At 36.6% G+C, this 22,111-nt stretch overlaps 1 protein-coding gene across 1 annotated transcript; it reads left to right on the forward strand.

Annotated features, from left to right (window-relative positions):
- Window positions 1-37: 37 nt before the first annotated feature.
- Window positions 38-16,847, forward strand: LOC126611172 (callose synthase 7). The gene is made up of 42 exons (XM_050279362.1): window positions 38-638; window positions 1,521-1,621; window positions 2,012-2,124; window positions 2,218-2,305; window positions 2,391-2,501; window positions 2,617-2,778; window positions 3,593-3,682; window positions 3,809-3,900; window positions 4,039-4,162; window positions 5,139-5,273; window positions 5,367-5,443; window positions 5,523-5,589; window positions 5,912-6,034; window positions 6,983-7,100; window positions 7,222-7,553; window positions 7,681-7,733; window positions 7,916-7,976; window positions 9,068-9,149; window positions 9,243-9,292; window positions 9,406-9,492; window positions 9,612-9,722; window positions 9,942-10,036; window positions 10,118-10,199; window positions 10,283-10,446; window positions 10,549-10,672; window positions 10,787-10,890; window positions 11,001-11,121; window positions 11,207-11,358; window positions 11,555-11,664; window positions 11,754-11,873; window positions 11,959-12,027; window positions 12,133-12,331; window positions 12,425-12,536; window positions 13,336-13,458; window positions 13,563-13,681; window positions 13,786-13,869; window positions 14,064-14,176; window positions 14,249-14,478; window positions 14,908-15,705; window positions 15,808-15,858; window positions 16,014-16,199; window positions 16,347-16,847. Exons 1-42 carry the CDS (start codon window positions 425-427, stop codon window positions 16,635-16,637), a joined length of 5,838 nt encoding a protein of 1,945 aa, XP_050135319.1. The 5' UTR covers window positions 38-424; the 3' UTR covers window positions 16,638-16,847.
- Window positions 16,848-22,111: the final 5,264 nt, after the last annotated feature.

Here is a 22,111-nt window from a genome sequence, read left to right on the forward strand (position 1 = left end):
TCCCCACCTTCTTTCTTCTTTACGGAGTCACTCACAGTTCCCGCCCTGTTAGCTTCCAGTACTAAGCAAACTCCGCTGATTTTAAAAAAGCAGACTCTCCCAAAAGCAGAAACACCCAGTAAAAAAGAAAAGCACTTCCGCGCTGCTGATTACAGATTTGTTTATCACAAGTCTCCAATTCCAAAAGCAAAAGCACTTCAAAAAGCTTCTGAAAACAAACAAAACCGAACCCTCCCATCACCAATTCCTTTCTTGCTTCGAGAGCAAAACCCCACTTTGCTTTCCTTTTCCCCTCCCCCCTCCCAAAGTATCTCTCTCTCTAAATACCTAGAAAGATGACATCTTTCCTTAATTCACAACCCACATTGAAATCAGTGAGAGCTGAAACCGAGAGGAGGCTGAGGATTGGCGGTGCTTTTCGGAAATGGCGAGCTCCAGCGGGACGAAGACCGACCACCCGGGGGGGCTTCAACGGTCGTCATCGAGGGGAATGACGAGAATGTCCACTAAGGTTTTGGACATGCTGATCGAGGACGAGGCGTTGGACATTAATGTGCCCCCGGGACTTCCCTCAATTGCTCCGATTTTTCGAGTCGCCAATGAGATTGAGAAGGACAACCCTAGGGTTGCTTATCTCTGTATGTTATTGTTGCCCTCACTTTTAATTTGTCATGTTAGTTTGCAATTCATACTGTTTGGAACCTAGTGACAACAAAAGTTTGAATTTTTTCTTGCATGAATTCATTTGTATGCATGGTTTGGAAGAGAATGTTAAATTGTTAAATTCAGTGTTCATTATTTCCTCGATTATCCTTATCGGTCTTTAAGAATGGCGATAATACCAGGTTAGTTTGATTAAGGGAGAATGAAAGGGGAGGTGTGGTTGGTAGATGGAAGAGAAATCAAAGCCCTGTAAGGAAAATCAAGAATGTTAGCCACCGAATACTTCTGATGGGGCATAGGATTATTTGCCTCTGTCACCAGTCGGAAGCCCGGATAAAGAAGAAGTGACTTGGTTGGTGGTATATACAACTTAGTCGAACTAGGAAACTTGCATTTCAATTGGATCTAGCTATATTCTGGTGATAAAGTGGAACTACATTCCATATAGCTTGAACTTATTAGCGTGGAAATATTACATGCCTCTTGTTGGCACTTCTCTGTTTTTCTACTCTTTCTTTGTCCTTCAATGAATGTTTTTCTCACTCATGGTGCTGTTTTTGTTTCAAATTAGCATTAATGATGAGTTTTATTGTCTGCAACGGAGTGTTGTTATACTGTTTCTAGACTATGGTACATTAGCATACATGAAAACAACCAAGAGAGAAAATATGGCAGAAAATCTTAATAAGTCTTTTGTTTCCCATTAATAAGTTTTTTAATCTCTATTTCCAATGCGGATAGAATCTTAATGTTCTTTGTGCCAAGTGTTCCTGCTTAGCTTGGTAAGTGAGCTTCATTGTTGTTTATAGTGGCGGAATATATTAGTCTGTTAGGTTGATATTTTTTTGTGCTTTCAGGCCGCTTCCATGGATTTGAGAAGGCACATACGATGGATCCAACATCAAGTGGACGTGGTGTTCGACAGTTTAAGACGCTTCTGTTGCACAGACTTGAAAAGGTAGACCATTAAATTGTTAATGGCGTCTTGTATTTTTTATTTCTTTTTTCCTGAAGATTGGCCTGATCTTAGCACTTCATTTATATTTCTCGTTGGTGTGTGTATAGTTCACCTGTGATTTCATCTGTATGTTAATGTGGCAATATTTATTTTATTTCTTCTTCTCCTCCTCTATCCTTTGTCATCCATGATTAGAAGTTTCAAACTCAAGACCTACTGCACTTAGAGCTCTGATTCCATTGTGGAGTGTAGACAACAATTGGACCCCCAAAACTTTAGGCTGTTAGGAAATAAGACAACAATTCATACCAGGCTCCATTTTAAAATAATCTTTTAAGGCTAATCCTAATTCAATGTCATGACTAATATTTATATTTCTGTTCGTTGCAGGAAGAAACAGAGACAAAACATCAGCTTGCTAGATCTGATGCACAAGAAATTCTGAAGTATTACCACCAATTCTATGAGAAAAATATCAAAGATGGAGAGTACACAAAGAAACCGTAAGGCTTGTCTTTGAATTTTTGATATGCTGGCTTTCTTTGCTAATTGAATTAATCATTGTTTCTTATATATTTGGATGCTAACTCTTGAAGGGAAGAGATGGCTAAGAATTGTCAGATTGCAACAGTACTGTATGATGTGCTCCAGACAGTGGTACATCAATCCCAAATAGATCAACAGGTTTGAATTTTATGATTGGGGGATGCTCAAGTCCTTAACAGACAGTTTGACACAGAAGGTACTGAAAATAATTTTGTCGTTACAGACAAAGAAGATGGCTGAAGATGTCAAGAAGAAAAGGGAGCAGTATGTCAACTATAACATTCTTCCGTTATATACTGTTGGTGTTAAACCAGCAATTATGGAACTTCCCGAGGTTGTACATGCGCAGTATATGTGATTTCCATTCCTCTCTGATTTAGTTTCATGAAATCTTATTTTTCTCTCTTGCTTACTGCTTTATCGTCTTATTTTCACCTGAAAAATATTAGATCAAAGCAGCGCTTCGTGCTGTACAAAATGTGAATGGTCTTCCAATGCCAAGATTTCATGTACAACCCACGAACCCTGAAGACAAGTCAACAATGCCAGCAGAGAGGATTAAACCTGTCAATGATATACTTGATTGGCTTTCCTCTATCTTCGGGTTTCAGGTAACTTCTGCCCTAAATACCCATTTCTTTCATGGTATCTTGGTTCTTATATGTGCCATAGGTCCGAAATTATTTGTGTATGCTAACCAGTGTTTTAAAAAACTAGTTTTAAGACTTGCCTTTTGGGGTGGAGCTGTGAAGAAAACGCCTATGCCCAGCGGGGGTGGGCTAGAGACTAGCCTAAAGGCCTAGGCTATTGCCTGGGCGTTTGAACTTTTTTATTTAAAAAAAAAAAAAAAGCCCAAACCCAAAACGACGTCATTATGGGCAGGGTTTTTATAAAACTCATGCTAATTTTATTCTATTCGGTTTTTATGACTTTATGATGTGAACTTGAGAAATAATAAAAATAGTCAAATTTGATTGCTTGGCAAGCTTTCTCAGTTACTGTGGGATATGTTAGCAGCAGTAAAGTGATTTAGGTTTAGGTTTTGTTGATATAGCCAGATCCTCTTGAGAGTTTTTCTTGTTTTTGTTCTTGGTGGATTTCTTATCCACTTCTGTGTTTTTCTCTGTTCTTTAATAAAATGTTTGTTTCTTCTCAAAAAAAAAAAAAAAAATCTAAGGTACCGTGAGGCTATTGCCTAGGCAAGGCTATCCATGACAGTATTAAACTTTATATGTATATTAAGTAGTATAATAACCTTAGGTACCATGAGGCTATCGCCTGGCGCGTCGAGGCTATCCGTGAAACACCCTGGCCTCGCCTTCGCCTTTTAAAACATTGATGCTAACCCTAAACCTATCCGATTGTATAGACTCACTGAGGCATGTTTAAGTTTCTTAATGGAAATTTCTTTTTGGTGGTTTGAAGAAAGGAAATGTGGCAAATCAGAGGGAACACTTACTCTTGCTACTTGCCAACATGGACGTAAGACATAGAAATCTTGAAAATTACACTGAGGTACATCTCTTTTCCTTTGAGATGCTTTGTGTTTATTCTTTGCTTTGAGTTATCCATGCTCCCATTTTTCTTGACTGTATTTTAATTTTTACGCGATGATTAAAGATTAACAGAAGCTTATTGCAGTTGAATAGTTCCACTGTACAACGTTTGATGGAGAAAGTTTTTAAAAATTATCGTTCCTGGTTTAACTATTTGCATTGTAAATCCAATCTTAGGTGAGCAATCTAAATACCATCCACGTTATAAGTTGATGCCTTAATTCAAATTTTGAATTCATATAGAGTTGTCACCATTTCAGCACTACTAATTTTCATTTGGTGTCTCTGCCCCTCCTCCTCTCCCCAACTTTTAAGGTTCCCTCGAGGTTCTGACAGACAACAATTGGAACTTATTTACATTGCGCTCTATCTTCTCATATGGGGTGAAGCTTCAAATATTCGATTCATGCCTGAATGCTTATGCTATATTTTCCACCAGGTATGTATGCTTTCTTTTCATATTATTAGCTCATCTGGATGAATGGTCTAGAGTTTCATGTCATAACATTTTTCTTTTTTATTATACCATGTCCCATTTTTTACGAAAATAATTTTGAGAACGGCTAAATCTTGTAGTAGTTTCCATCATTTTCTTCGTTTCTTATTATAGCTAGCCTCCTGATGGCAAACTTGATTTTAAAACCAATTCCTCACCATTTATTAAAACAGTAGAAAAACAAAATGAAAGTCCAAAAGTACATACTGGTGAGTTGTAAAGTAAAACATAAAAATCACAGCAGCAGCGTAAGTGGTTCCAGCTAAATTGCGGGCACATTAAATTTCTAGGAGTGCTACAGTAGTCACTAATTTAAACTTGTTCTTCCATCCAACTTGTTCTTTTTTTTTTTTTTTTTTTTTTTTTTTTTTTTTTTTTGAGAATGAGTTCAGAGATTATTCTCATTCTCATATAGTGAGGGATGTGTTAGCAGTCGTAAAATGAACTTGGTTCAGCTTTAGTTACATGTAAATAGCTGAACCAAATATATTATTAGATATTATAAGATAGATTTATGTGTAAGTTCATACTGTGTAAGATATATTATAAAATATATTATTATACGTTAAAATTCTGTGTAATTTACTAATTTGGCATGAAATTTCATTTCCTCATTTGTGTCAATTTAATAACTATTCTTTGAATTTAAGTACTCCAAAAAATAACTTATCTATGAAAGTAGTTACGTTACTCATTCAATTTTTTTCACTCTATTTATTTTTCTGTTTGTTCTGTTGTGAAAGAAATAGTTATTTGGTAATTGATTCTACAGACTTCTTGTCTACGACATAAATATCATATTGTAAAATTGTAGAGAATCATGCTGGTTCTTAATACACGACTTTTTCATAAGTATGCACTTTTATATATCCTGAAACTTACAAGGTCTGACAACAACTTTTCTTCCTTAATTGTTAAGATGGCCAATGAGATGTATGGAATTTTATTTAGCAATGTGCATCCGGCTACTGGAGAAACATACCAAGCAGCAGCACGGGATGAAGAGTCTTTTTTGAGGGATGTTGTAACTCCTATCTACCAAGTCTTGTACATGGTAAAGATTGTATTCTACTGCCTGTATTTCTCCACAAGAAGCATTTTCATTACAATTTTGTAATTCAAAACTTGAATTTTTTTTTTTGCAAAGGAAGCAAAGAGAAACAAAAATGGCACGGCAAGTCATTCAAGATGGAGAAATTATGATGATCTAAATGAATACTTCTGGTCCGCATCTTTGATGGTAAATTTTGCTTTCCGTCCGTTCAGATATAAAATAGCTGAAAGGCCTGTTTGTTCCTTCTAGGTCCGACAGATGTTTTAGGCTAGGGTGGCCAATGGACCCGAAAGCAGATTTTTTTAAGCAAGATGAGGTACTTATCTTTGTTGATGTTTTCTGTTTATAACTTTGAGTGGGGGATGGTCAACTAACAACTTAGACATATTCGGAAACATTTTATTTAATATCTTATTCCAGTGTTTTGTTCAGAAGAAACACTACTTATATTGCTACACACAGTTTACTAAAATTCCTCTTTTCTTATGAGTTGGACTTTTCTGCTTGCTACATGTGCATGGAAACATGTCCTTAATGCACAATGTTCACGTACATAAACATAATTTGTGTCTGCATATGCATAGGATTTTTCCCCTTTTTTTAATAAATTTGTGTTCATCTGCGTACATGTTTGATAGAGGCCAAATCAAGCTGCTGGTGGGAGGAGGAAACCTAAAACAAATTTTGTAGAAGTCCGAACATTTTGGCACCTCTACAGAAGTTTTGATCGAATGTGGATATTCTTGATATTGGCTTTCCAGGTAGTCTTGATTTATAATTGTATGTTTATAGTTTGAGTAGTGATTACAACCTCCCTTAGAGTTCTCAAATATACAATCATGAATTTACACTAAACTCCACGTTGTAAGTGTCTTTCTACATCGGTAAGGATCAACTTTTTGGTTTGCTTTTCGATTTTCAGTATGACCTTACAAATAATGTACTCCTTTTCTGCCCTCTTCAATCCATATCAATAAGATTGGAAAAACAAGCATACACTTCCTTTGCTTCTGCAGTAACTAATATCAGCTGCGTATGCTGTTATAATACTATGATGATGTCATTTCCATACCCACTTCAATTCAAATCAGGCCAGTGAATTCACGAACTAACTTACATAATATGTCAGTTAGATGAGAGTTTGCTATATTTAATTTTCAAAGCAATTTGGATCTGAAGTCATCTAAGGAAGTGGACTAAAGTCAAAACCCTCCCTTAGTCAAGCTATTTTAAACAACAATATAGGAATACTATAGTCTATACTTAATAGAAAAAAATTTAAAAATTTCCTATCAATGCAAGCTTAAGTGGTGGTGATGGAATTTGAGAGCGATGGAAAAGGTAAGAGTTCATATTCGTTCTGTATCCTGTTTTATTTTGTGGAGGCCTGGGTAGATGGTGGGGAAGTTACACGATTCAGAAATATCTTTGTTGCTAAGAGCATGTGTGGCATTTTTCTTTTTCAAATTCCTGCCTGCTTGGATAAGGATGTGTTGAGGGATTCTTTGTTATCATGAGACTAGACCTTTGGGGGAGCTTTTCCATTTGAATCAAAGTTGTGCTCCTGAACAAAAGTGAGGTTGATACGTTTCCTAGATAATAAATGATGTGTTTTTAAGATGAAAGTTAAGGGAGGTTGGAGAATTTCTTTTCTTTAATTCTATATAATTCTTGTAAAGGAATGTGCCTCACTATATTCTGATTTTCAGGCTATGCTTATTGTTGCATGGAGTCCTTCTGGTTCTCTGACTGCTTTCTTTGATGCGGATGTCTTCAGAAGCATTTTAAGCATCTTCATCACTTATGCTTTCCTCAACTTATTACAAGGTTGGTGTTCTTGGCAATTGTTCCATTTAATATATACCATTATATTCTTTTCTAATGGCATGCCATCAATTCACTGACTCTTCTGCTACACTTCCTTATCTTGTGTATCTATGTTCTTCAGCCACTCTGGATATAATTCTTAGTTGGCATTGTTGGAAGAGCTTGAAATTCACTCAAATACTACGATACCTCTTGAAATTCGCTGTAGCTGGTGCATGGGCTGTGGTTCTGCCTATTGGTTATTCTAGTTCTGTGCAGAATCCTACAGGACTTTTGAAATTCTTCAGCAGTTGGGCTAGGGATTGGCGGAATCAATCATTTTATAATTATGCTGTTGCGCTCTATCTGCTTCCTAATATATTGGCCGCCGTGCTATTTTTTCTTCCACCTTTACGGAGGCACATAGAGCGCTCAAATTGGAGGATTGTCACTCTTTTTATGTGGTGGGCTCAGGCAAGCATGCCTTAAACAAATTTCTTGTTGCCTTGTGGTTGTAGATATTTCTTTTCACTCTGTTCTTTTTGTTTGAGTTATGGCTATTTGAATGATTTTTTTCGATGTGTTTCTGGCTATACTACAGCCAAAACTGTATATCGGAAGAGGGCTTCATGAGGACATCTTTTCACTGCTGAAGTAAGTAATCAGTATCTTCACTTCTATTATTTTTCTTCACTGTTTGAGATTGGGGTTGAATGTGTTTGGATAAAACTCTGAGGGGGTTGGCCATTTTGCTGCTTGTCTTTCCACTCATTAATCATTACTATGGATATTTGATGCCTTGGTTTTGATTTTAACAGAATTACCTTTCTATTCAGATATACGCTTTTTTGGATCATGCTTCTAATCAGCAAGCTATCGTTCAGCTATTTTGTGGAGGTCGTTTTTCTTCAATATTCTTCTTCTTGATCTAACACCCTTTTTAATTTTCCGTTTCTTATTCAAGTTCACTTACATGCTAGCAAGACATTGGCATAGGCATGACGGGTTTGGGTATTTGAATGATTTAAACACACCCACATAAGTACAATCTGTTGTGTTGTGTGTGCATAAGCTCAGTTAGCTCATGAAATTAAAACTGAAGACCTATGAAATTTGAGATGCATAGCAGTCTGAGTAGGATTGTTGTTGTTGTTGTAGCAGCCTGAGTCCACAAATAAGTCGCTGTGCTAATTCTATAAAGTTCCAATAACATGGAACAGAATTCCTTGACCACACCACACACAGGCTCAACTTAAGACTGATAACCCTGGAATCTCAAATCCTATAACACCGTGTATAGAATTATGGCCAGGATTACATGTTTTATTAATCTTTCCCCAAATCAATTATAGCCTATAAGTCATTATTGAAGATTACCGCATAATCTACCATCTAAGAAGTTAGAAGAAAGTAATAGATTCGTTGAGAAAGGTATGGTGAAATGTTAAGTTACCTGACTTCTTTCTCATTGGCCAGTAGAAAAGATAATTCTGGAAAACCAGAAGCAACATATGTAAAGAACATCACATCATTTCTAGTCTTAGCCAGCAAGAGTTCTCAACTCCACTAGCCTGATCTTGTACTTTTGGACCTCGGTTGTTTTATATTAATGTTGCTTGTTATTTTTGTACTACCTTTGTCTCCTAATGTATTCCACCTAGAGATGAACAACAATAATTTTCTTTTTAAACCAGGAAACTTTACCCTGTCAAATTGCGAAACATTAAGTGCTGATTTGTATGAATCGTAACTGTAACTGTATACATGGTAAATAGATGTCAAACTTCATTAACTTCCTGTTGCAAGTTGATGCCCAAATACTGAATTCATGTATACCTGGTCCTAGAACTAGGGAACAACTGCTCACTTTCTTGGGGTGTGATCACTTAATTGTAGGTGTTTCAATTACTATAGAGCGTTTTTCCTTTGAGGATCCATTGAATTCATATTTTTTATTACTAATTTGTATTTGAGTATTATGATAACAGATACTGCCACTTGTAGCACCAACAAAAATAATAATGGAGATGCCTATAAGTAATTATCAATGGCATGAGTTCTTTCCACATGGTAATATTTCAAAATTTGTTATACTGCTTTTACTTAAAACGTTTTTAACTATAGCCCGTGCTTACTAGTAATTTGCATTTGGAACTGCTGTAGTAACTCATAATATTGGCGTTGTCATTGCAATATGGGCTCCAATTGTCCTGGTAAGTGAGCCGCTGAAGAATTCTAATTGAGTGAAAACTGTCATATGATAAAGTTTGTATTTCTTGTACATGCTTATGTAAATTAACACTTTTGAATAATAATTGGTATATAGGTTTATTTTATGGATGCACAAATATGGTATGCAATATTTTCTACTATCTTTGGTGGGATTCATGGAGCATTCAGCCATTTGGGTGAGGTCGGTGGCAAATTTAATCTGTCTCTTTACATTTAACGTCTCTACATCTCTCAGGCTCTCAGCTTGTCTTCTTGTTTTTCTTCCCAATGATCCATTTATAACAATTTGTTCTCTCTCAGATACGGACCCTTGGGATGTTGAGGTCCAGATTTGAGTCTGTGCCTTCTGCTTTCAGTAATCGTCTTATGCCGTCAGGCAATGAGGATGCAAAGGAGAAAGGACAATTGGTGGTACTAAATTAATCATTGTTTTAATGTTGCTCTATAGCACATGGAATTTAAGTTGATTTTTCCCCTCATAATTATATTTCATGCCATACACAAATGATTTACGCACCAAACACTGATGCAGGTACTTTGTTTGGTACTTCTTGTCAATGAAACAAACGTGAGATGCAACCTTTTATCTTTCAGATTTTTGGCTAAAAAGTAAACACTTTGATGTGGCAGGATGAGGCACTCGAACGAAAGAACATTGCTAATTTCTCTCAAGTCTGGAATGGGTTCATAAATTCAATGCGGTTGGAAGACCTTATCAGCAATAGGTTAACTTCTTCTTGCTCTCTATTTTACCTTGCAACACAGTTTTGGCGAGTTTCTGATTATATCTGTTCAAAATAAACCAGAGATAAAGATCTGCTGTTTGTTCCATATTCATCAGAAGATGTGACTGTTGTCCAGTGGCCTCCTTTCTTGCTTGCTAGTAAGGTATATATATTTTAGATGCCTTCATATGTTAATTTTATGTACAAATCCAATCTGTAACTCGTATTATTTTTTCACATGTGAAGATTCCGATAGCATTGGACATGGCAAAAGATTTTACAGGGAAGGCAGATGATGATTTATTTAGAAAGATCAAGAGTGATGATTATATGTACTCAGCAGTAATTGAATGCTATGAGACACTCAGGGATATTATAACTGGCCTTCTGGAAGAGGAAGAGGATAAGATGTAAGTTAGAAGCATACCAGTTTGAATGTCATGGATAACCAGAATCTGCTTGCACAATTTTATCCTCCGTATTATAAAAATATGTTTCATCTTATATAACAGGATTGTAAACCACATATGCAAGGAAGTAGACAGTAGTATACAGCAGCGGAAATTTTTGACTACTTTCCGCATGAGTGGGCTGCCATTTCTTAGCGAGAGGTTGGAGAAATTTCTAAAGCTCTTGGTAACATACTTCCTTCGATGCCTTCCTAAATTTTTTTTAGTAATGAACTGATAGTCTAGACAATGTGAACATTATACTTTTCCTTTCTGATTACTTAAGTTGGTCTGTTGGCAGCAAGCCGAAGGAGAGAATGTCGATAATTCCATGCGTCAGATAATCAATGTTCTTCAAGATATCATGGAGATTATCACACAGGATGTTATGATCAACGGCCATGCGTGAGTACTAAGAAATAAGTGCATACTGGTGGCAGAACAAAAGCTGTCATAACCAAAAAATGGGCCCTTCCGTCTCCTGTGCGTTAATGGTTTTCTTCTTCTCTCTGTAGAATACTGGAGCAAGCACATTACACTGATGGTGCAAACGTCAAGAAGGAGCAAAGGTTTCAAAAGCTTAAGATTGACCTTAGACATAATACATCTCGGAGGGAGAAGGCTTGGATAGAAAAGGTAACTTTGGGAGACATTCTTTTGTTATTGGCATTAACTGAATTGCTAAGATCTTTTGGTCTCACCATCTTCTACATTAAATTAGGTAGTGAGACTTCATTTGCTTTTGACCGTCAAAGAGTCTGCCATCAATGTGCCTCAAAACTTGGAAGCTCGCAGGCGCATCACCTTTTTTGCGAACTCCTTATTCATGAACATGCCACGTGCTCCCAAAGTTCGCAGCATGCTCTCATTTAGGTCAGTCATTATAAACACGTAGTTTGTCAATGGTGAAATTAGGCTGCTAAATGGAATAAGGAAATAACAAAAAAGCCTCCTTATTGACATGTTTCTGATACTTTGTTAAAGTTGAAGGATCGATATGATTTTTCTTCCAACATTTGTCTGATAATTGCTAAAATAAGTTCAATTTTCTTCCTGATTTATGGTTCAGTGTTCTGACTCCTTATTACAAAGAAGATGTCCTCTACTCTGATGAGGAACTTACGAAAGAAAATGAGGATGGAATCTCAATTTTGTTCTACCTGAAGAAAATATATCCTGGTGCGTGTCAGTCTCATTTCTGCATTACCTTTTCATTTTTGGAATTGACTTGAACTTACCCTTGCCAACCAATTATGATTGCCAACTAGATGAATGGACAAATTTTGGGGAACGGATAAATGATCCTAAAAACAAGTTTTCTGAGAACAACAAGTTAGAGTTAACTCGTCAATGGGCATCTTACAGAGCACAGACACTTTCTAGAACAGGTCTGGATTAATGAGTGAATTGGTCTCTTGTACAATTATCATTTAATATATGAACTTATACATTTTATCTGTATTTTTCTGCTAGTGAGAGGGATGATGTACTATAGGGAGGCTCTAGACCTTCAGTGTTTCCTGGAAACAGCAGGAGATGGTGGTTAGTGGTCTCTGTTACAGATAATGTGTTTCAAGATCAACATTACCTGATTTTGGTTCCAAAATTTTGTAAAAGCTAGTAAAGTGGAAGATGGTTGTTTTGCAGCTGTTTTTGAAGACTACCAAACCTCAGCCTTAAGTGAAAATGACGAGCAGGCTCACCCGGCTTCTGATGATCGTGCACAAGCTCTGGCAGATTTGAAGTTTACTTATGTAGTTTCTTGTCAGGTCTATGGTGCTCAGAAAATCTCCAATGAATCTCGGGAAAAAAGTTGTTACAATAATATCCTGAAGCTGATGCTAACGTGAGTCAATATTTCCATAGGATGATCAATGTGTAGATAACTTTGCTATTTAATTTGTTGATGGCATCGTTAAATCTGTAACTGTTTTTGTAGGTATCCATCTCTACGTATTGCTTACATAGATACAACGGAGGAGCAAGTGAAAGGAAAACCCAAAAAAACTTACTATTCTGTTCTAGTCAAGGGTGGTGACAAATGGGATGAGGTATGGGGAAGACTGCTAGTTCTATACACACTGAACAATGCATAGCATGTGCCTTAAACAGAAAAAAACTTACTAGGCTGTTGTTTGCTTGGTTTTGTGGTCCTTGTTGTTGTAGTGGTGTTTGGGCTTGTCTGCTGGACCACCCTCTCTGTTTTGCCTCTTTTTTCCTAGTAAAATTGTCTCTTTATCAAAAAAGTACATTATGTGCATAAACCGGAAGGAATAAACCGCAAATTAGTAACTTTTTCAAATTTAGCTTTTCAGCTTTATTTCAAAGTGAATCGTTCGCCTTTGTTGAGTAATTATTTCTGGAATAGAAAATATTTATTGAATTATCTTCTTTTTTGTAATATATGAATATGTGCATGAATACTTTAGTTTTTTTTTTTAATATTATGCACTGCAAATAATTACTAATTCAAATTTGTGGTTTTTATTTTGGAGTTGAGGACAAGACCTAGAATAATAGCGTAAGAGAGGTTGTGGATTTTTCTTAATAAATAAAATAGAAGAATGTAATGGAGGTAAGAGTATAGGACTTAAAAAGGAAAAGAAAGAAACTCACTCTCATACAACATAGATGTATAATGTACATCAAGCAGTATTACTTTTGATTGATGCCGGTTTCGTTGTAGAGAAGCTTCATCTATAATCAAAGTGTCGAGGAGTCCACCACACATATAATGGAGTAATTAGGAGCTGGCCCTTCCTGCCTGTATTGAGATTGGTGCACTCATATGAGCCTTATCGAATGTAGCCAACAGTTGATAACTAATACTTCCTTTGCTTGTATTGCCAGGAAATATACCGCATCAAGCTCCCAGGTCCTCCTACAGATATTGGCGAAGGAAAACCTGAAAATCAAAATCATGCCATTATCTTTACTCGCGGGGAAGCCCTGCAGACAATAGACATGAATCAGGTAGCTCTCCATGTGTCTTTATGTAAAAATTATTTACAAGGTGGGCCACTTACTGAAAGAGGAAAAAGGTTGTTATATTGTGCTTTATTCATTCTTTTTTCCAGGATAATTACTTTGAAGAAGCTTTCAAGATGAGAAATGTGTTGGAGGAATTCTTAAAGAATCGTCGTGGGCATCGAAAACCCACAATATTGGGTCTAAGGGAGCATATTTTCACTGGAAGGTCAGCCTTTTGATATATGTTCATGATTTATGGACCATTATGGGCTGACTAGTTGAAATAGTAGTGTTATGCGCTCATTTTTCATTTTCCTTCTTTATGTACAGTGTTTCATCACTTGCTTGGTTCATGTCGAATCAAGAGACCAGTTTTGTAACAATTGGCCAAAGAATTTTGGCAAATCCACTGAGGTAAGCCGTAAATTTTACATTTGACTGAGCTGCATTCTAATCTTGTCTTGAACTTTATTCCTGGGTTTGGGCGTGGTGAGAGGATTAATATCTATCAACTCTAGCCACCAGAACTGTAATCCAATCCTCAATTGTTTGTTATTTATATACTATTACCATTCCAGTACCTATCTAATGTCATTCCAACTTGACAGGGTACGGTTCCATTATGGTCATCCTGATATATTTGACAGAATCTTCCACATAACAAGGGGTGGCATAAGCAAAGCTTCAAAAGTAATAAACTTAAGTGAGGATATATTTGCAGGTAATATTCCATTCTTAACAAGATCATCCACTAAGTATTGTATCTGTTGACTAATTGTCTTGATGTCTTCAGGGTACAATTCAACTATGCGTGGGGGATTTATAACGCATCACGAGTATATCCAAGTAGGCAAGGGGCGTGATGTGGGAATGAACCAAATATCACTTTTTGAGGCTAAGGTTTCAAATGGAAATGGAGAACAGACACTTAGCCGTGATGTTTACCGGCTTGGGCGTCGGTTTGATTTCTACAGAATGCTTTCCTTTTACTTCACAACAGTTGGATTCTATTTTAGTAGTATGGTATGCTAGCGAAAACTAATCTCCTTTGTCTATTGATTTACTTTGTTCCATTAGTATTTTATGCTGAGTAGATTGCTTAGACAACACGTCGGATGTCAATGGAGTCTTTGCAATTCACTGAACCATCCTTTTTCTATAGGACTAGGTTGGCTGTGTTTGATTCATGTTTTAAGAGAAGATTTCCCAGATGATTAGATGCTACCAATACAATGTCCTTGACAGGTGCAGTAGTTACAGATGATAAAGCAGCCAGCCGTATTCACAATAAATTTATTGAACCTGAGAATTGTATCAATAGGAAGGGGATAATTAAAGTTATGAGGATGCGTTTTGGTTGTCTTTGGCTTTGTGTATATGTGCGTAAAGGGGTGTAGTATTTTACAATTGAAGTATGTATTGCAGCTTGACACGGAGGTTATATTGTTTCAGGTAACTGTGCTGACTGTATATGTGTTTTTATATGGACGTATGTACATGGTTATGAGTGGATTAGAGAATGAGATCCTGGAGAATCCAGCCATACATGAGAACAAAGCCTTTGAAGAGGCTTTGGCTACCCAGTCTGTCTTTCAACTGGGCTTGTTGCTTGTGCTTCCAATGATCATGGAAATTGGCCTAGAGAAAGGGTTCCGCAGTGCCTTGGGTGATCTCATCATCATGCAGCTCCAGTTGGCCTCTGTTTTCTTCACATTCCAACTAGGAACAAAAGCCCATTACTATGGAAGGACAATCTTACACGGAGGATCTAAATACCGAGCAACTGGTCGTGGTTTTGTTGTTTTCCATGCAAAGTTTTCCGAGAACTACAGACTTTACTCGCACAGTCACTTTGTGAAGGGGTTGGAATTGCTTATTCTGCTGATTGTGTATGGAGTCTACGGGCAATCGTATAGGAGTTCAAATCTATATTTTTTCATCACTTTGTCCATGTGGTTTCTGGTTGCTTCCTGGTTGTTTGCTCCTTTCATATTCAATCCGTCCAGCTTTGACTGGCAGAAAACTGTAGATGATTGGACAGATTGGAAGAGGTGGATGGGAAATCGTGGTGGTATTGGGATAGCACCTGACAAAAGTTGGGAATCATGGTGGAATGAAGAACAGGAACACCTCAAACACACAGTTATCCGGGGAAGAATTATTGAGATAATACTTGCGTTGCGGTTCCTTATTTACCAATATGGAGTTGTTTACCACCTTGATATAGCCCATCACAGCAAGAGTTTACTGGTAATGTTCCGTTATATTTGCCTAGTTGTTCTCCAGTTTGGCCTATAAATAGTTGTTTAGGCTTAAGTCCTATTTTTGACAACTTTTTCAATTTCTTTGCAGGTTTATGGACTTTCTTGGATAGTTATGGTAACTGTTCTTCTCGTTTTAAAGGTATGCAAATATAAATCACGAATAACTAATAAGCATGTTTGCGCTAAATGTTTTGACTTGGTTTTGTCATGAACATGCTATTTTATTCTCGGAGGATAATATGTAGATATCTCTTAATCTGATCTGATGTTGCTTATTTTGCGTGTTTCCATCAGATGGTTTCCATGGGTAGACGAAGATTTGGCACCGACTTTCAGCTCATGTTCAGGATTCTGAAAGCGCTTTTGTTTCTTGGTTTCATGTCAGTCATGACTGTCCTATTTGTTGTTTGTGGCCTTACTATTTCAGATCTGTTTGCTGCTATCCTTGCCTTCCTACCCACAGGCTGGGCCCTTCTTGTGGTATGTGAAATGTTCTCTGTAGTTTAAGCGTCCGAAAGTTTGTTTTTTTCGACATACCCGTCTCAAAATTATGCTTAGAAAAAATGTCCTAAACTTTTCGTAATTGATTGTATCCACTAAACCAATGGTTTGTTTCGTTGCTTCAAGATCGGGCAAGCATGCAGGCCAATGTTCAAAGGGCTAGGATTCTGGGAATCAATCATGGAGCTTGGAAGAGCATACGATTACATAATGGGGCTAGTAATCTTCATGCCGATAGCGATTTTGTCATGGTTCCCGTTTGTATCAGAGTTCCAAACACGTTTGCTCTTCAACCAAGCATTCAGCAGAGGCCTGCAGATTTCCATGATTCTTGCAGGGAGGAAAGACAACACGGAGGAGTCTCGGAAAGAGAGACCAGACAAGCCTTCAGCATCTCAAGTTCATACCCGCAATTAGAATATCATTAGCTGCTACCTTATGATGTTAATTGAAAATTTTGAATGTTCACTGGAATTGGTAGATGCTTCTGAGGAGGATATACGGCCTTGTTTTGTGTCTAGGATTGGATTGTAAACTTTCTAAATAGTGCTGCCTTATTCATTCAAATTCAATCGTGTATGCCAAACGAAGTTTTAAGTTCTTGAATTTGAATTCCTTTGCCTATAACTTAGATCTCCTACCAGTCTGATTATAATTTAGGGTTTTTATCACAAATGATTTTTGAAATTGACCCTCACCATCAAGATGGCTCTTGAAATTGAAAATTAATCAATATGGTCTTTCCGTCACAATTCTGTTAAGTACTGATGTGACACATAAATAGGCTCCACAAGATTTACGGGTTTTTATCACAAATGATCCTTAAAATTGATCTACACCATCAAGATGGTCCTTGAAATTGAAAATTGATCAATTTAGTTCTTGTAAATAGGTGTTGCCTTCCGCCCCAATTCTATAAAAAAATTATTATGTGTTGATGTGGGTTTAATAACTTAATAATTAATTAAAAAATTTGTCTAAATATTTTTTTACAAAATGATTTTTTTTTTTAGGAAAACTAATGAAAATGACTTGAAAACTTTGAGTTTTATTCAAAAGGATAAAATGGTGTTGAGTGAATAGTACCATAAGTGATTTTTTAGAGTAAAAATGTCATTTTCGTTAAAAGTGAACAGTACTTGGAGTGTTTCGTTAAAATTCCCATTTTTTTTTCTTGTAGTAGGGCCTACTCCGAAGAGATCTCTTCCATAAATTCTCAAAGGCACAAGGCTTAACAAAGGCCTAAGAGGGGGTTTGGAAATAATTTTCAACAAACAATAGACGCGCCTCAATTAGAATCTTATTATCTCAAGGCAAACCTTGTTGTTCTCCGTGTCACTAGACCACCAGGGAAGCGCCCAACAAGCTCTCTTAGATTAAAGTTGTGGGAATGTTGATCGCCTAAATGTTAATAATGATGTCACAGAAGTCATCGCTAATCCAAGCCATCACAAAAGGTGATCTCGATCCAAGTCCAATTCGGTGAAAGGTGTTAAAGTGTGTAAAAATGGGTGTATTGAGAATTTGTTTTCTAGAGAATAGACAACGAAGGCTACCATAGATGGAGGTAGAGGAATGTGGATTGGGATCGAAGGTGATTGCGAGACTATGTTTTTGAGTTGACAACCTTTTATTAATTATTAAATTATTAAACCTATTTGTAATTTTTTTTAAAATTTAATTAGACTTGTGTGACATATTTATGTGTCATCTGCACACAACATAATTTTTGACAGAATTGTGACGGAATGATTACATTGATTTGAGAAACTTACTTGGGGATTACACTGGTTGATTTTCAATTTTAGGGACTATTTTTGATGTCGCGGGTCAATTTCAATGACCATTTGTGATTAAAAAATGGACTTATGAGGCCCATTTATATGCCACATCAACACTTAACAAAACAGTGATGGAATGACCATATTGATTTGCGACACTTATTTTCAGAGACTACATTGATCGATTTTCAATTTCAGAGATTATCTTGATGTGAGAGTCAATTTCAAAAACTATTTATGATAAAAAAACCCTAGTAATTTATAAAGCACCCACCTTTTTTAACCACATTTTTTCTCTCCAAATTTCTCATTCAATTTGAACTTATATACAAAAACGAATGAAATACTTTAAATTAGATGCTAGTGTTCTGAATTTGTTCCATAACGTGAACAATAATTCCACAAATGTGAATTGGTAAACCCAGTCGTATGAGCTGGTGATGCATGGAAAGTCCAATTTACATGCATCGTGAACTTTGCGTACATCAATAGCTCGTAATCATTTACCCGCAGATGGGTAATGGAACTTAATATTCTTTTGCTACTCAGTACTACGGCCTGGTGGTATTCCTCTTCACTTGAAAGTGAAAGGTCTTAAGTTCGAATATCGTGAATAACGAATTCGATATCAAATTAGACTGCTCATTATGTGGCTTAGCCGAATTTCCCCTCCCATTAATGCAAAAATATCGATGTACTAAAAAAAACTCTTCTACAAATTGTATTAAGACAAACTAGATGTGTTGGCTGTTCCCTGGGTCGAAATTGTGCGTGTTCAAGTTTACCTATTTATTTTCATATAATCGTGTTAACTCACTAGTTTATTAATATATTAATACAATAACTCATAAAATTAAATACAATCATTTTATTATTAGGCCAAATCGGATAAATGATCCATGTGGTTATAAGATATTCGGAAGATAGTCCCTGTGTCACAACCCATCCCAAAATATTTAGTTTCGACGGTGTGAAATGATGGTTTTATCCTTGAACCTATGGTGTGTGATATGTTGATTGAGGTTTATTCTAAAATTTTCCTAAGTTTTTGAATACTTAGGACTTAGTTTTGTTGGTTGTGACCAACTAGGACCACACACAACAACACCCATACTTTTTCTCTCTCTCCCCGTTGACTCTCTCTCTCTCTCTTCCCTCTCGAATTTCCTTCCATTTCCGTACAAACCGTACGGTCAACCTTAAAACCCTTCAACCAGTCGCGGATCGATGTTAAAAAGGTAATGTTCTTGTTCCTTACAAGCTCCTGAGTCCATTCGTACCATTTTTAGGATTTGAAAGCTTGTAAAACCCAAGAAACCATTACCCTCCGATTTGAGCATTGTTCATGCAGTCGTAAATGCATGATTTTTAAAGGATTTCAAGCTTGTAGGAAGCTTTAGAATGTCTTCACGAAGCTCGGAGAAGAAAAACCAAGTAATTTGGACGTCGGAAAGTCGAGTTTGACGAGTTGTAAGTTTTGGCCGGATTATCGAGTCTTCTCCATCAAGATTCTGTGGATTTCAAGCCCTGAAATTGGTAAGACTTTGTTCATCTAGTTACAAGCTTCATTTTAGGACAAATTTGAGGTAATTTGGTCGAGTAATGACTGAGATATCAAGGTTTTTCAAATTCTCAATTTTCCAGTAATGGAGACGGTCACTGGAGTCGAAGGAAGAAGACGAGCGAATATTTTGTCAACTTTGACGGAATATTCTAACGGCGTCGGTTAGTTTTAACGGTAGATGCTATTATTTAACGGAATATTCCTTAACGCCATTAGGGTTACTGTCAGTGTGCCTGGCACGTGCCCGCGCGTGGGTGGTGCGTCCGGCCGTGCCTTGGCTGGCGCGTCGGTGGTCGAAAATTTTTTCTAAAAATATGGGGATGTTCGTGAGGTTGTGTAGATCACGTTGGTATATTTAAACACCCCATTTGAGCAATGTATGAGAAGTTATTAGCTAGTATTGGTTATGTGCTTTAAATTAACGTTTTTATTGTTGTTTCGCATATAGGGGAGACTTATCTCGAGGACGAGCGCAGTCACGGGCGACTCGGGGGCTACGACCCTTCGACATACCAGTGAGTGGGCTTTTGATTTTCAGTATATATTTATATACTTGATATTTCCCAGAAAATGTGTTTAAACAAAAGTATGCTTTGATGCCATGCATATAAATTTATATTCAGCATATGAATTAGTATATGATGTATAATATGAATTGGTGCTGGGGACGCTCAAGTAAGTACCAGGTGAGTTATGTTTTATTATATGAGATATTTATAATATGAGATGTGATTGAAAGCTCATAAACCTGCACCTCGGGTGATTGTGATTTAGCCAGAGATATGGTACATGCCTGTTTATAATGTCACCTCCCGCACCCTATGCTCACATTGGATCCAATTTAGGTGCACAGTCTTGTCGTACAGACCATCATAGGTGGTTCTGACTCGTAGGTGACTAGCGATTTATTGAATAGCTATCATGAGTGCGTAGCATTGAGCATAACTATATTACACCCAGACTTGTCGTACAGACCCTTACAGTGGTTCCAACTCATGTACAGTGTAGTGCCATATAGGTCATTTGTAGTGACTCCGGCTAGATTGATTAATGAGCTATGAATTCAACTGTACAGACTTCTGCAGGGGTTCCGGCTAATATGTTATTTTCCATGAATTTATTTTCACCTGAGTTACTTATTCTGTTTTATATTTTTGGCATGGCATACTTATGATTATGAATATATGAAGCATGATTTGATATATATATCTATATATATTTATATTCCATTTCTGGAAAAATTATATATGTTTTACGGCGAGGGGTTAGAGCATTTGGTAAATGAAATGATTTTGAAAAGCTTTGTTTTTGCCCACTCACACTTTCTTTTTTGCACCCCTCCATGTTTTAGGTAGACTTGTTGTTGGTGGCATTTGTGGATCTTGACGGTTCTGACAAAGTATAATATTCGTAGGACTTCTTCTGGTACTGTATAACTAGTACTTGTCCTACTGGACTGCACCTAGACTTCTATGCTCTAATTAGGTGTATTCACACTTGTATCTCATTCCTAGCACTTTCTGCTTATTAGTGCACATTAATTAGCTTTCGGTTCTTATTTATTCGTATATTTCATATCCTTATTGCTTCTGCACTGTACACATGGCTATGTCACCCTCATGTGACGACCAGCACGCCTTGATTTTAGGTCGGGATGTGTCACCCTTTGCTAAAAAAACTCGGATTTTAACCCTCTGTGGTGTACTCCGTTAGCAAATCTATGTTTCCTGTTAAAGTTGCATTCTTGTCTGTGTATTCCTGATTATTTTTTTTGTTTGATCCAAAAGACATTCTTAAGAATGTTGCACGTCAAACTACTCGTCGTTATATCATTGGACTTTGTACTAAATTCTCTCCTCAATCATTCAAAGTTATCATCGTCTCCAAGATATATTTCCTTTTCATATTCTTATGCTATCCATCAAACTTATATCATTGGTGTATGTATGGATGATGCATTATACAATCCCATCGAACTTCATCTCCTACAAGTAACTAACTCAATTCGAACCAATAAAAACATATGCGCACTCAAAATTTGTTCCTTCTACTCTTCTAGGCTCGAGCTGTATAGCACAAAATCAGGCAAGGCCAAACTAGTGGCTTCATGCTTTTCTAGCACATCTTTGTTGTACTTCAGAGGAGTTTGTTATCCACACACCTTTTTTTACTTCATACACACCCTCTTAATTTGCGGCTATAGATTGACTGAATTAAAGAATATCAAATGACAGAAATTAATGAGGGATGTGTGGATAGCACACCCCCTTCTGATCTTACCAAAATGACGTAACAATTTAGTTAAAAATGACATGTGTTCAAGATTAATGAAGTTTTTATAACTTAACCATATTATCTTTGTCACTTAATATTGTCACCGAATAGAAATAATCCTATTTTTCTTGAAATTTTTATGTATTATATATAATCAATAATAGAGAGATGATTTAAATATAATTAATTCCACCAGAAAACGAAAACATAAAATAGATCATAGTGACTACACACTAAGATTAAGGTCGAAAGTTGATATGCATGCTTTTTTA

Source organism: Malus sylvestris, chromosome 17 (assembly GCF_916048215.2).
Source record: "Malus sylvestris chromosome 17, drMalSylv7.2, whole genome shotgun sequence".
In the NCBI taxonomy this organism is placed as follows: Eukaryota; Viridiplantae; Streptophyta; class Magnoliopsida; order Rosales; family Rosaceae; genus Malus; species Malus sylvestris.